The 15006-nt window shown below is 48.1% G+C and overlaps 4 protein-coding genes across 4 annotated transcripts; 1 reads left to right on the forward strand and 3 right to left on the reverse strand.

Moving 5' to 3' along the window:
* Positions 1 to 107: 107 nt before the first annotated feature.
* On the reverse strand, positions 108 to 937 carry FIESC28_03888 (uncharacterized protein; the record flags this gene model as incomplete). Its single annotated transcript, XM_031158037.1, has 2 exons — positions 108 to 635; positions 683 to 937. The coding sequence occupies 2 exons, from the start codon at positions 935 to 937 to the stop codon at positions 108 to 110; spliced, it is 783 nt and encodes a 260-aa protein (XP_031017896.1).
* A 2072-nt stretch (positions 938 to 3009) lies between these two features.
* Positions 3010 to 3682, reverse strand: FIESC28_03889 (uncharacterized protein; the record flags this gene model as incomplete). Its single annotated transcript, XM_031158038.1, has 2 exons — positions 3010 to 3382; positions 3435 to 3682. 2 exons carry the CDS (start codon positions 3680 to 3682, stop codon positions 3010 to 3012), a joined length of 621 nt encoding a protein of 206 aa, XP_031017897.1.
* Positions 3683 to 9310: 5628 nt separating this feature from the next.
* FIESC28_03890 (uncharacterized protein) lies at positions 9311 to 10252 on the reverse strand (the record flags this gene model as incomplete). The annotated part of the gene is made up of 1 exon (XM_031158039.1): positions 9311 to 10252. The coding sequence occupies one exon, from the start codon at positions 10250 to 10252 to the stop codon at positions 9311 to 9313; it is 942 nt and encodes a 313-aa protein (XP_031017898.1).
* A 2444-nt stretch (positions 10253 to 12696) lies between these two features.
* FIESC28_03891 (uncharacterized protein) lies at positions 12697 to 14544 on the forward strand (the record flags this gene model as incomplete). The annotated part of the gene is made up of 1 exon (XM_031158040.1): positions 12697 to 14544. The coding sequence occupies one exon, from the start codon at positions 12697 to 12699 to the stop codon at positions 14542 to 14544; it is 1848 nt and encodes a 615-aa protein (XP_031017899.1).
* Between the last annotated feature and the right edge of the window lie 462 nt (positions 14545 to 15006).

Raw genomic sequence — 15006 nt, forward strand, 5'->3', positions numbered from 1 at the left:
TAGAAAAGAAAGAAGAAAAGAAGAAGAAAAGAAAAGCCTCCAGCACTATCTCAACTCTTCACAATCCATTTGGTTTCATTAACAGAACTTAACGACCAAGACCCGAGTCACTCCTCCATTTCCACATCATCAGAGGGTTCCTCCTCGTCACCATATTGGGCCATGTTCGAATCGGTTCTCGGGGCCATGGCGTTCTCGAACTTCCTAAGTGTGGCTTCAAGGCCATTATGCCTTTCAACCATACCCATGCCGCCCGTTCCCTGTAACCAAGAATGAAACGATTCTCTTTGGGCCTCTTCGTCGTCGTCGTCGTTGTTTTTATCGATGTTGTTGTTATCGATGTTGTTGTTATCGATGTTGTTGTTATCGATGTTGTTGTTATCGATGTTGTTGTTATCGATGTTGTCAACATCCTCGAGGTCGATATCTTCATCTGACTGGCCTTGGCCATCTCCGGTATTATGGGTTCCAAACGGAACGTATTCATGAGCACTGTCATCGATTTGGGGAGATACAAACGAGTCCTGTCTTTCAAGAGTGTCCTGTTTGGCGCCGACGCGAGAAGGAGAGGCCATAGAGCCATCATCGTGGTGGTTGTTTCCCAGCTGGGAGATTTCGTTACTGCGCATGGCACGCTACATCTGTTAGCATGGCCCTTGACAAACATCGCTTTCGAGCCTACCAAGTCGCAAGGGTTCCCGCCTTGATGAGTCAAGGTGCGAGGGAAGTAGTCAACTGCTGAACTGTCCCTGGATTCACGAGTGTCGTGAGCGGTAGCGGTGCTGTCTAGACGAAGGGCGTCGAAGCTGCGTTGCATATCAGGGAATTCTCTGCAGTATGTGCAAACCCATCCGGTTTGCTCCAGGACACATAGCTGGGCGCAGGTGACGCACTTAGGAGTTGAGTCACCTGTATGGGCGTCCTTGTCAGCAACCATCGCGGAAACTGTTCCCGGGAGTAGTTGAAGATGCTTAGTCGATGCAAGATTGCTGCTTCCGCCGGCTCTGATGCTGGCCCCTTTCTTGGCGATAGTGGATAGGATGCTCAACCGGCAGGGAAAGGAATATTATCGGCCTTTGCACACAGTTTCCAACTGGTAACTCGTCTCAGTGTTGTTGAGGGGCACGCGGGACGAACTGTTAAAGAGAGTCTTGGGACCAGACGTTCAATAAAACGACAGACCAGCTGGGATACTGCGAGGAACTGGAGGCGGCGGCGCCACGTCTCTTTCCCAGGGTCAGATACTATCGGGCAGAGGACTTTGCGAGCATACCTGATAACCTTGTGGGGATGGAAAGGAACTATCAGAAGAGACTTGATGGCTCAGCCGATGGTCGAGAAGAATACGTTACTGTCTGTTGAAAATATCAAGGTTGGGTCGAAGGAAAAGCGAAGATGGGAAGCTGGCCGCTCAATACTTTGGCCAGTAAGAGGGAGTGACGAACGACAAGGATACGAGCTGCAACAAAAATGTCAACACATTACAGTGCAGGCGCCTTGGACTTTTTTTTGGACGGTAATCGAGTTACTGGGTCGTTCCTCCCAACTGGAAGAAAAGCCGCCTTAGTCTTTGATTCGCTTTCCGTGGCCAAGTCATCTACCCCGTAAACGCAGACACCTTAAGCCAGTGATAGTTTCGGTGAGCTTTGTCACTGATCGGAAGGCAACCAGGCGACCTAGAATATGGGCCGACAAATAGGAGAGCCACTGCGAGACTCCGCCATCGTTGGGGTTTGCATATGGATAAGGCAGACAGCATCTTGACGTCTCAACGGAGTACACAGGTCCACGTTCGGGGAGGGAAGGCAATGAGAGCATTGTAGCGGGACGCGGAAGCCATATCGTCAAGGAGGGGGGAGCCAAGATTGGCATATCGACTCTTGATTGACCAAGAAGGACAATTTAGGGCAATTCAGGAACAATCATCACAAACGGAAACTCTATCGGCAGCTTCCAATCGAGGATGAAAGAGTCAAGATATTCTAGAGGAGCAAAGACGGGGTATCCAGCTACTTAACGCCCTCCTCTCCCTTAAGCCATTTCTGCGCTTGCAGGCTATAGGCGCCGTACATGCGCATGATCAACCTTCAGTTGACCCAACACCAACAAGAGTCGTGTGAAACGCTCCATATCTGCAGCCGATCTTGGAAGCTCAGGTGAGGAGGTTGGTGGCTTTTTATCACCCAACCCAGCAGAGCAGGCTGTGGCTCTACATTACATGCGCCGTGGAGCCTGCCACCTCAAACATACTGAGGGATGCAATAGAACCCTTCAACTGTCGCTGGACAACTAGGAGTTGGCCTATGGGATCACTCTTTGGGCCATCAATGACCTTGCAGCAGCCAAACCCCCAAAAATATCGAAGCTTGGTTCTCATGACTTTTTGATCAAGAAAATATCTCAATGAGTTTGTGCTGCATACTCCCTTTGCTTGGTGTCTACTAGCAGCCGAGACAGGCTGCGAAGTGGCGTCGCAAAATTGGATTCATGCATATACACTAACCATGGTAATGGTGTATAACATTATCTTCAATGGAACAATCTTGACAACTTGTCTTCAGTTACTGGATGGAGTTGAGGTGCGAATAGGTCAGTTCATGCGGGTGTGTCATGCACGACTTTTGGTGCCGCACTGCTGCTTCCGTTTTGCAGCCAACATCTCTTTCAGGGAGCAAGTGTTGGTCTCGGAATCCTATCGTCTACGCGTAAGTGTGCACATCATTTGCAACGCAGGACGATAGTTTTGGTAAAAGATTCATTCCGCACAAGAAAATACTTTACATTACACACGAAACGCCCTTGATCCAAGCAAAGAAATACAACCTTAGTATACAAGCCAACAGCATTCGTAACGATCACCAACAGAATAACGAGTCGTGCCAGACCACACAAAAAACAGAAACATAACAGTATCGCAAATCATCCGCTCATACAACGTAAAAGAATCTCGCCAAAAACTCAACACAGATGCACAGACGCCATGACGATATGTCAACTTCAAACAATGGCTCACTGCTGTTTCCAGGACGATCTACCGTCACGACTGGGTTGTTCAGTCGTTTGATGATAGTCACGATAGCCCGGGTCTATGCGACGTGGATAAGTCCAAGGTGTGCCACCTTGCTGAGCATTATGAGGTATCACATAGTGGCTGGTAAACTCAGGGAACTGGCTATCAAAACGCTTGATTGTTCCATCCGCGTCACTAGCCCCATACCGCTCAGATTCTTCAGCATGTTGTGCATAACGGGCGCCAGGGTTATATCCAGAGCCGACGAAGCTGGCAGTCCTTCGTGAAGTGTCGTCCCACGAATACCGATCGCCCGGGAAATTCACTCGGTTGTGCGCATTGGAAGAATCGTCATATTGTTGGGAACCAGCGCTGTACTCAAATTAGCAGACGCTCACCATTTCTTGAAACTTATATCACATACCTTCCCTGATAGGCCAACTGGGTTGATGGGGCATAGGAATATCCTTGTGCATATTGGTGCGAAGGTGTGCCTTGATACTCCTGCGTGAAATAGGTTTGTTGCATTCGAGGATGACCCGGTGGGGGTTGGAAGGTTCCTTGCGATGAAGGCACAGGACGTCGTGCTTGGAGTATATTCTGCGAGTCCCCATAGACTACGTCTGTCCTTGGTTGGCGGGATTGGTCTGAATATCTTCTATGAGAATCCATGGTGAACTGACCACTCAGGGGCAGGGTCGGCTGGCTCAGAGTATATTTATATATTTGGTATTGGAATATGCCAATAATTCTGTGAGTCAGGGTGGGATCTGGGATCGAAGTGGTCGATTGAAGAGAGACTGAAGAGATGTATCAACGAACAAAAGGAAAGAGGGAATCGTGTCGCTATATGAATAAGTCTTTGAGGAAAGAGAAAGCAAGGCTGATCGCATGGCAGAACATGAAACTGACGATGAGCCCTACCTTTGACGAATTACATCTCGTGTTAAGGGGTCGAAGCTTGTCGGGTATGAATGTTTGACAAACGCCCATAAGGATAGGGGACTGCTGCCTGGATAATGAGATTCCGAAAAAGCCCAGGGTGGCATTGCAAGGAAATCTTCGACAAAAGTTGTCCGTCCAGCCATACACGAAGCCATCGTAACTGATACAAAACTCAGTCGAGTCATTAGAAGGCACAACTATGCCAGCCTCAATTTGTGGCCGGTTGGTATTGGCAGAGATTGATATCACGAGGTTGCTGCTTGACGGTTTTTTTTCTTGGGCGGGAAAGGCATATTGTGAGAAGCTTCTTATGACGGCATTGTTGATTACTTCTCGAGGTACAGCCACTTACCTTGCCTAGAGTGTGTCAGAAGACAACGAACCTCGGTGGCAAGAGCTTCTTCGTATCCATGAACCCATAAACGAGAGGACATCAAGCTTTCAAGCTTTCCGGGTATACTTGGGCCCTATAACATACCAAAGTCATCCAGTTAAGGCGAGACGATATCATCGAAAGGATGTTATGGGGCTCGCAGTGCCATAGATTTGGCGGATATGCGAGGAAAAGGCTGACTCAGGAAAGAATTTGTTTGTGAGAGCTTCAAGCCTACCACGGCCAAGGCTATGCTGCAATGCCGATCACTTCCATATGGTTATTGCTCGTGACACAACTTTGTTGTATGCGCAAAAACGATGAGGAAGAGAAACACGTTTGTGGTGAAGAGAAAAGAGAGGTCTCCCACAAGAAGAGATGCAAGGCTATAGGGACACTATCTCTTGCGTTGGCGGATATGCATGTCGGCTTATTCTGGGGCATGACGCTTAAGATGGCCAACGAGTACGACGTCAATGATTCTGGCGACATATGCGATGGCTAGAAAGCCAGCAAAGAGCTCAGAAAGAACCCTAGGGATCCTGGTCTCTTACCGAATCTGCAATGTTTACTTTTTCTTGGCATTGCGAATCTAGTTCGCATAGGCGGAGACCAAGGACAGCGATTGCAATCCCTGGCGAGCATTCTTCGGTCACTCCGATGGTACAGCGCATCTGATAGAGAGGAGCTGAGTCTAAGATGTAACTCTGGCGGGGGTTATCAAATCCATTATGCCGCTGAATGCAAGGAGTTCAGTGCTACAGTTGACTCTGCTACGTTCGTCATGTTATTTGGTTATCCCAGACTTTCCATCTTCAGCACTCTTCTTCAGATTCGCAATCAAAAGAAGAGATAAGAGAAGAAATATACCATGTCATTTCTATGGGATCGTACTATAGTTTATCTTGCGGTTCTGAACAGACGCATTGCGATATTCCTCTCAGACGTTTACCCCGCCTGAGTCGGCCGGAAGATGGTGTTGGTTCGACCACTGGAGCTGAATAGACCTAACCCTGTCTCAAACCCGTGCATACCCAGCGGCTGCTGCACGCTGTAATATCTGTTCCAGTCTGTGCCACTCCCAAGCTGTAAAGCAATGGCATCAAGGGCCATGTGCAACACTTGAGATGTTGCATCATCCGTCAAATCGGAGATAGTGCTCTCGATGCAATAATGGCGCCAGTTATAATTGAGCTACAATCTAAATCCCGATTGAGATGAGAACAGAGGGTCGTACTGTCTAAACCCGAGACCAATCGAGGACAACAGAGGGGATACAGCAAGAGTTGCCGTAAGCAGCGAGATGCTTTGGCTCTTGGCTCTTGGTTCTTTCTTCTCGTCTCTTGTCTCTATCAGAAGTCCGATGTTGATTTGAAATATGAATTAACTAGAAAAAGCCTCTGGCTGTGTGTCAGAAGAAACCCGAATGTTGATGAGAGCCAGGTTGCTTACTGGATTGTCGGATACAATGATTCGTCTCGCTGTGGCTATCCATCCCAGTCGCATCACTGGCTTGCAGGTCAACACCCTGTTGACAGCCAACAGAGATTCCCTGCCAGTGTTTCTCTGTGGCACATCCTTTTGGTGGGGTCGTGGCCTTGTGCCTCCTCGAAGTTATACCATTATTCTCCATGTTGTTTTGCACCGTCTCTGGGTTTGGGGAATTGGGTGGCTTAAACCCTTCCCATGGACGATCAACATCCCATAACCAAGTCGATAACTCTGAAACCTCGTCGTCAGATCTAGCATAGTATTCTGTTTTGGTTCTGCCTTCGGGGGTGGTGGTGGTGTATGCACCGGCCTGGCTGCGAGCTAATGTCTCGGTGCTAGCAGCAGGCACGACAACGTCTGGGGCCGCAACAGCTATTGGCTTCCGATGGTTGGGAGACGCCGAGATATTCCCCCGGTTCATACTTTTACTATCTGTCGATTTTGAGGAGTTCATGGTTTACTTCAGCCAAGCAAATGTGAGTGCGTGATGCTGATACTCTCTTCAGCCATGGTCGCCCCCTTGGGGGCTTATACTTTTATGGTGAGTGCGGCTCAAGAAACACCGACTTCTTTTCTAGTGAAGCTTGGGTAGTGACATTCATGCCTGAGACGATACGATGGTGGTAATTGATGCAGCTCACAATCAAGCCTGCTCATGTTTATGACGAGTGTTACCCTCGTCTCTACCTACAGCTCACTCTGAACCACTGGATCACAACAGCCCCAAGGCTGAAACTATTTTTATCCAGCAAGGATCATAGGAGCGAGCCATAACTTACACTGCCATATGATATCCAAGTGCAGCTACGGCGAAAAAAAGTCCAGAGTCTCCTATCAGCAGCTTCTTGTCCAAAGATATTGGAAGGAGGCCATCACGTTCCACGGAGTATTCCAGCCAGTCGTCATCCGCATATCCTAACTGGCGCTTGACGCAGTCTTGAGCCTTACGCTTCTCAGCAATAACGTGGCGAGGAGAAAGACAACTGATGGGAAGAAGCCAGTTCAGAGAGGTGGTAGACAACGTGTCTCGCGACAGGGATCGGCCTCTCTCATTTCGTCACTTGAGCCACGTCCAGTCATCAGCATATCGCTCCTTCACTTTCAGCTTTACTTTCAAACTGTTGAACGAATGGCTATAGCAGTAGCCACGTCTAACAACATTCTGGAGTACAAGCAGATTGCTACAATTACACCATTTTTCACTACTTGCGAGTGAGTACTCAGCATCTCCAGCGAATACTGCAGGTTGTGGCAATGCTATTGTACATCATCTCTACATGTGTCTTCTGGCACCTGATCAGTAGTGAAGAGTATCATCCTACGCCACTTTGGTTGTCAATTCCTGTTACACATACTTCTTTTTCCATACGTACCAAGATGTCCCTTGCCAATTGCAACGGTAGTCAGCAACATCAGCTTTCACTGCGCCCCTTCAGAAGCTTAATTCTATCACATGCTCGCATTTCAATGTCCGAAATCGAGGCGCTATAAGTGGTTGGCGATAAATCTGCGGTCATTTTATGCACAACGTCTTTTAGCCTGGTCTTTATTATGGAAGTGTGTGTCCGCCGGGTACCGATACAAGTTCTCTCTTCAATCAGGCAACCGAATTGATGCGGTCTCATTCGAAGATTATTCGCTGCTTCATTCAATCACCCGGAATCACCCTGGGAGAGTCGACGGACTCCAATACGTGGACAAGCCCTTTCTTGTGCGTGCTCAGACGGATCAACCGGACTGTGATCTATCTGCTCCAGCGTGCTTCTAGTCAATTCATCGTCGACGTCGAAAGTCAAGTATGTACAATTGATGCATGGCGCATTGCAGGAATCGCCTCCCATGCGGCTTCCCGAGGTGCATACAGCGCAACGCCTCATCACGCTGCCTTGGTACTGAAGCTTTCTCTATAGCTGGCTGAACAACAACACCTGAAACGATTTTGGGGTTAACATGGAGGTTTACGTCCGATTTTTTGGAATACAAACCGTAAACTACAAGTCACAGTTGTGTCATTGTGGACGAGGTTGACCTCAGTACAGCCGTGGCTTACAATTCTCCCGCTTCAAGAGATGGTCGGTGGATTATCAGGAAAGGACATCGCCCAGCACTTGTACAATGAAAATCAAACAGAAACAAAGCCTTTGGATTGTGTCGTTAAAATCGAAGAGGCTGGTATGTGGTCATTGGTGGACAGCCATCATTGGCTGGTGTGAGCCTCAGCTCATTGCCCAGAGATCAACGAATCAGTCATGCACTGCCGTCCGTTACTGACAAGGAAGTATGGAGTTAAAGAAACGGACTAACGGTTACAGCACCACGTGTCAAGGTTAGAGTAGTCGCACTACCGCGCTGGTCCGGATCTGTCACCTTCTTGGCAATACGATCGAGTGAGGATATCAGCCAGAAGAATCGACCCGATGGACTGTGCTTGCTAAACGGTCTTGCATCGGCCAAGAATTCACGTATCAAAGTCAACAAACGACTGGTCTGTGGCAAGGTTAAACTGCGACCTAATGTCAAAGCGATGAGCCCAACTCAGTGGGTTGGGCCGCCATAGAGACACTAATTCACCTTCCAGCGATGAGCTTCCAATAAGCCGGCCATTCAAACTGAAACATATGTATTTGTCATGATCTTTCTGAAGTGTAAAAAGGGCTTGAAGATGCCCAAGAGAATGTTGAGTGCGCTGACGGCTGTGATTGTAGCGGTCAACAAGGATTAGCGAGTTGAATCGTGGCTCGCCTCACTTTATCAAGCTTACAGAACCCATGTCGACACTCCAAATCCTCCATCGAATGATGTCCAATCATGCAAAAGGTGATGGCACTGCAGCTTCTGTGCTATCACACATGCATTTCTGGTGAGGTATAGCTGGCGCTGCACAAGCGCGAGTGCGTGTGAACTCATCAGGGACCAGGTCTTATGCAGGAAGATTTGGTGATAGGTCATGTTTTAAGTCGATTGTAACTACTCGAAATAGGTTTAGAAAGCTCGATGGCTCTCGTCTATGCCTACTGGTCCAAACTTTAAGGTTTAGCTGACAGTCTATCTCGGTAAGGTGTCATGGTACAAGCCTTGATGACACCGCATTAACGCCCAACATGAAGATGTTGTTTAATTGCCTAATAAGGAAAGTGATGAAGGTGGGAGATAGTCCGTTTTAAACGGTCACCGTGTAGTTATATGCACTTGTTCAATCTACAATACAACAATGTTAAGTTTCATGTCACTCATGTTACATTCAATCAAGGTATTACAGGCAAATAGTTTTGGTGAATCGTCGTAATAAAATTTATACAAGAGACTGTCTCTAAAAAGCTAGAGAACATATCTATATAACAGAAAGCCATCTGCAAAAAAGATGCAGTTGCATCGCTCTCCGCTGGGGAGAAGCGAAAATGGTACTTTTGCTAGCCAACCCAAGCCATGTGGACGTCACGGACGTTTCACAACATCATTGATTGTCTGTCCAGAACTGTTTTACGAGTTCTTTACAGAGCGTTGCGGGCAGCGCGGCGAGCACGGCGGCGGCGAGAAGAGCAGCCGGTCTTGGGAGGAGTGACGGGGGTGGAAGGAGCCTGGGTAGGGGCAGCGGCCTCCTCGGAAGGCTTGACAACGGTCTCGAAGGTAGGAGTAGGAGCAGCGGCAGCGGAGGTCTCCTGAGCGGCGGGAGAGGTAGGAGCGGGGGCAGAGCCGGAGCCGGAACCGGAACCGGAGGAAGAACCCTCCCAGACGGCGGGGCCGGGGAAGTCGTAAGAGCTGGCTCCACCGTAGACATCGAAGACGATACCCTTGTCGGTGTACTTGTAGCCGGTGTTGAAGTCAAAGTCCTGGTCGGGGACGGCAGTGCCGGATCCAGTGATCTCAACCTGGGCGCAAGAGGGGTAGAACTGAGCACCACGGGCGGAATCCTCAGAGAAGGCAACGTTGGCCTCGTGACCGGCAATGATCTCCTGGCGGATCAGGTACTTGCCAGCCTTGAGGGCAGAGGGGATAGTGACCTTGGCCATACCCTTGTCCTTGATGAGCTTGTCGACAGCCCACTCACCACCGTTGACACCATCCTGGGCAATCTTGGTCCAGATAGCACCAGTGCCAGCATCCTCAGTGTAGGGAGCAATGTAGGTGATGATGGGACCCTTGTGGGATCCGTCGATGATATCGTCACCACGCTCGTTGTGGTACCACTCGAAGGTGAGCTCGTCACCAGCAGCAGCCTTGGCGAACTTGGGAGCGGCCTTGCCACCGTTGACGTTGCAGACAATGTCGGCGGTGGTGAGGTCCTTGACGGGGTTGTTGTTGGCGGGAGATCGGATGTAGGTGTTGCGACCATCACCCTGGTCCTCTCCGTTAACCCAGAGACCGTAGACCTGAGCGTGGGCAGAGACGGTGGTGGCCATGGCCAGAGTAGCGGCGGTAGCAGTGAAACGCATCTTGATAGATTTCTTGTTGTTGTTTGTTTATAAAAACTGGTTGTAAAAGATTGGATAGAGCGAGAAAGTGATTCGCAAAGTTGGTGATGGTTTTAGAAAGAATGAAGGATTGGCACAGCCAAATTGAAAGAAAGTGAAGATAGTGAGAAAAAAGAAGTGATTTTGCTACGACGAGTGTGGAGGGAAAGAAAGAAGAGTTGATGGGAGAAGACTGAAGCCAACTTATATATCAGATCTGTAGAGACCATCCTATCCTATCCTATCCTATCCTATAGTTACACCCGACTACGAGGAAACTTCCGTCCGTTACCAGGATCAAGGGATACGATTTCATCTCATGCCCTGTCATGTCCTGCCTGCCCTGTAATTAGGTTGATGATTAGGTCTACGCGTATCTGTTGTACCTGGACAAGGGATCTCAGGGGAGACACTTCAGGTGGTGACAGGGTCATGAGCGTCTCGCCTTCCTCAACTCCATAGCAATGCAGATACTGATAGACGGAAAAATAGAGATTCAATTTCAACGGTTCCCGGGTCGCTTAGACTGCAGCCCTGGCCTGTCAAAGGGCCATGTCCCGCTAGGTTTGAGGCTCATGTCAAGTCTCTCATGATTGGTTAGAAGGGTCAACAGTGAAACTGTCGAATAGTCGCCTTTAATATTAATATCGGAGCAAGAGTCTATTGTGAGATCTCCGGCCCTTAGCGTCCCCTGATCTGGAACCCCTGCCCTTGTCCCTGTCGTCCACCGTTTATCCACTCTCAACTGTCTTGACCTTCTTTTTCCAACTTGTCTCTCTTCTTTTTCTTCCATCCCCCGCTTTTTCCCACCTGAAACTTGAAATGGCTCGTTCCGACTGGGGGAGAAATTGTCAAGAGGCGGTTGACATATGTAGTTTCAAGGGGTTTCCCACTGTAATACCAGAGTTTATTATGTCGTCTCTCGGGGAGTTGCGTACTCTGTGAAACAGAGTCGTCTAATTCTTTGAGGCAAAAGTCTCGATGGCATCGGACGAGAATTGGAGAGTGCAAACAACTGTGTTTCGACTTGTTTCTTGTCCATCAGATTCTATCCAAACATCGTGTCATTTATCTGATACGCTTCAACTTTCAAGATGTCGAAACAGATATCATTCAACTACATATATGATAGACATAGTCGATGGTGTAGTATTCGGTATATGACGACGGTGGCTCATATGCCGCGCCGATCTATAGTCATAGTCAGTGTAACTAAACTTTCAACAGCATTAATTTTAAGTAATAACCATATACATATGCTTCCTATGTAAATTTCTAGCTAAAATGCAGTGAACGCACCATCGAATGGTGAGCAAGGGTCTGTTTGAGCTTATCTGTCAATGCAACCCAAGAGTCGTAGCCTCTAACAAGCTACGTTTGAGTGTGTAGCGCTTAGGTAGTTACCCTGAAGGACAAGTGCAGATCTGATTTGAACGACGCATGGATAATGACGCTTGCTTGGTGATGTCGGAAACATTAATGTGCTACATATAAACAATTCAAGGGAGCAAATGGATTTGCTATTCAATCAGTATGGGAAAGATAGAAGCAATACAGAGTCAACTGGTTAAGGGAAACAAGATCTAGCACTAGATCCAACGGGTATAGAAATGAATATGCATAAAATATGTATCCATAGTTGTCAAACTTAATGCAAACGATTTTAGGCATTGCGGCCCGAAAAGACCGACCCTGGTAAAGTTCAGTCGGTAAGACGTACCGATTAACCAGCACCCGAGATCGCCCCACATCCATGGCAATGAGCCGGCGATCGGCTCCGTGAGTGCCCCATATTTCCCGAAACGCCTCCCGGGAGGTCAGAAGACATCCGGACTTCAAGTGTACCTACCTGGCAATAGAAAAACGACACTCTAAGAATTAGGTCACTACAGTGAATTGATGTAAGTGCCATCCTAAGATAGCATAAAGTAACCAAAACATTTCATCTCTTATGCCCTCCACAGCTTATTCTTCTGATATCCGGACGCTTACCCTGAAGTCATGATACAGTATCTCAAGCCATCGTATATTGTGCATTGAGGCACTGTAGTTGGCTTCACATCTAGACCGGGATAGAAGAGAATGTTAAGCTTCGAAATTTCGTGTTAATGATATTATAAAAACTTTGACGTTACTAACTTCAGTCTATGAACCCTGACTACCGATGTTGTCAAGGTTTTCAACACAGAATATCCTCACGTCCAATAAAAAGTAACAGTTCTCGAGTTACAGTTTATTACTTTGAGTCACTAGAATTCTAGCAAAGATATATAATTGACAGCAATCCCCTTGCATTAGGATTTCTCATTCCTTCTTTATATCTACATCTGCTTCTACGTCAACTTCTGCATATGTCTCTACACCAGCCTCTACACATACTTTCACTCATATACTCAGGTTACATACTCAATTTACAAAACCTCACAATGGACAAGGAAACACATTTATTGTCACTCCCCTTTGAGCTAAGGGAGATGATATGGACACTTTGCTCCTCAGATCAGAACTCAAACGGATTGCTGAGATGTTGCCATCAGACAAGGGATGAGTTCTCCCCACATTGCAGACTCACCGAGGATGTTGAGAAATTTCGAACACTCCGAATCTGGGTCGATTCGACATATGAAGATGGGATCTGGCTTAAGTTCGACTACACATGGGGCAAGGAAGGGTACACTCATCGCGCCATCAGCCAAGTTCGGGACATGGGTGACCCTATTGTCCAGATGTTCCTCAAGATCCGACAGGTCGACAAGATTGTGGTGAACCTGCACGCCCCGAGGAGGGGATACTTCGTCGGAGCGCTCTTCATGATGCTCGCCAAGGCAATCGATGTCTATTTCTTCATGTCCCATATGCTACGGAACATCGACCCAGAACAGTCAGATATGGGACAGGTCGAGATCAACTTCTCAACAGAAGAAAGACAGCCCGGCCAAACGGAAAATCAAGCAAAGAACTTCTGGGAATGCCGCACGTCCAAGGTTCTCGCAGAGTCTATAAGGAAGCACTGGCTCTGTTCTGGGCCCATGCCCTGCTTCTACGAGTACTTCCTCATCAGTCATCCCTGTGTATTTCCGCACCCACCCACCATCAACTATTTGACGTGGCCTAGAAGACATGTCCACAGGAAGTACTCTGGTGATACTAGGTCGGCGCGGTTTTCTCATATTACATCCGTTCGTGGGCTCGGTAGACCCCGTGAACTATCGCCAAAAGCTGGATATGAGTTCATAATGCGAATCAAGGTACCTGGTCTCCCTGGTCGCTTTGTTCACCAAGAGAGAATTGCCGAGTTCGCCGCTGTCGCCATGACTGTACCCCGCTGCGATTCTTATCCTATAGCGGATCCAAACAGAGTACTTAGAGAACCAAGACTTTATGAGTCAAGGCTTCATTGGCCGCATATATACTACGACAAACAGAATCTTATGTTTAGATTCCAGTTCTGCCTGGACAATCTCCCAGGTCCAATCGGCGGACACATGGACATGCTGCGGCTGCATCGGTTCAAGGCCATGAATAAGTGCACACACAACTTTTTCGCTCGACAGTCCAACGATGCTGCGAACTGGGGAGGGCTTTACGGTGCAGCTACTGAAATGTCCAGGCGACTAGCTACGCTATTCGACCCTTTCGCCAGGAGCCATGTGATTAAGATGCGCCAGAGCTGCCCTCATCTAAGAGCAGTCAAGTGGGCTACTGCTACTTCTCCTCAGTCGCAGGAAGATAACGCCTGGCTACAGCATTATCCTACGGGCATTCGATATCACTGGGGTGGACGCAACCTCATTGAGTGGCGGCTTCATTGGCGAACGCAAGGAATCAGCTGGCAAGATAAGAATCAGTATAAATTACAGAGTTGGGGGCTGAACTCTGTACGTCTGCATCAATGGTGGGAGTGTATAGCTTCTTATCAAGATTCGGGGGTCATCCTCAACCAGCTTGCACTTCCCCGTGAACGAGAGGCTCTACAGCGGCTTCTCCCACACGCTGCAGACAGTGAGCGACCGGTAGTGATTCGACGGGATCGGGACGAATGTATTTATCGGAACGCCAGAAGAGTTTGTGGATATATGGCTTCCGATTTCTGTTTCATGGCTTGGAGTTGTTGGCGCTGGGCTGAATTGGCGGGAAAGGAGACCTTCTATAGCACATACCGAGACGGATTGCCGGGTCATCTACGTGGGACTCCTAATAGGGTGTTTTATGGCCCCAATGGAGAGTTGGATTATCGTGAGTGGTTTCTCAACTTCAAGAGGGTACGAGACTGAGGGCCGTTCAAAACCCTCGTCCGTTCACTGTACAGTGCCTCCAGATACATGATACATAGTATATAAAGTCAATTACCTATCTACCACAAGTTGTGCGTCTCTATGTTGGCACCTATCAGATAGGAGTACCCAGGCAATACCACGGGGAGGTATAGAGTCCGACTTCATTGCCCATAAAGATATTAGGAAGAAAACCCTCCGTACGCAGTAAAAAAAGAGCAAAACACGCAAGAAAGAGCAAAACGAGCAAAACAAAACGCAAATCGCTGACAGCAAGAAACATAACAACATGCTGATACAAGACGCTGAACAGGACAAAAAGCAAAACGAAAACAAAACGAAAGCAAATGAGGAGTGACGTGAAGAGAAGGGGGATTCGAGAAGAAGAAGAAGAGCAACTTATGCCAAGCACGCGCCTTGGCCTCGGGTCAGGCCCGGCGAGTTCACTCATCATCATCCTCC

The sequence above is a fragment of the Fusarium coffeatum genome, assembly GCF_003316985.1.
Source record: "Fusarium coffeatum strain FIESC_28 chromosome Unknown BRIP53273_contig_81, whole genome shotgun sequence".
Taxonomy (NCBI): Eukaryota; Fungi; Ascomycota; class Sordariomycetes; order Hypocreales; family Nectriaceae; genus Fusarium; species Fusarium coffeatum.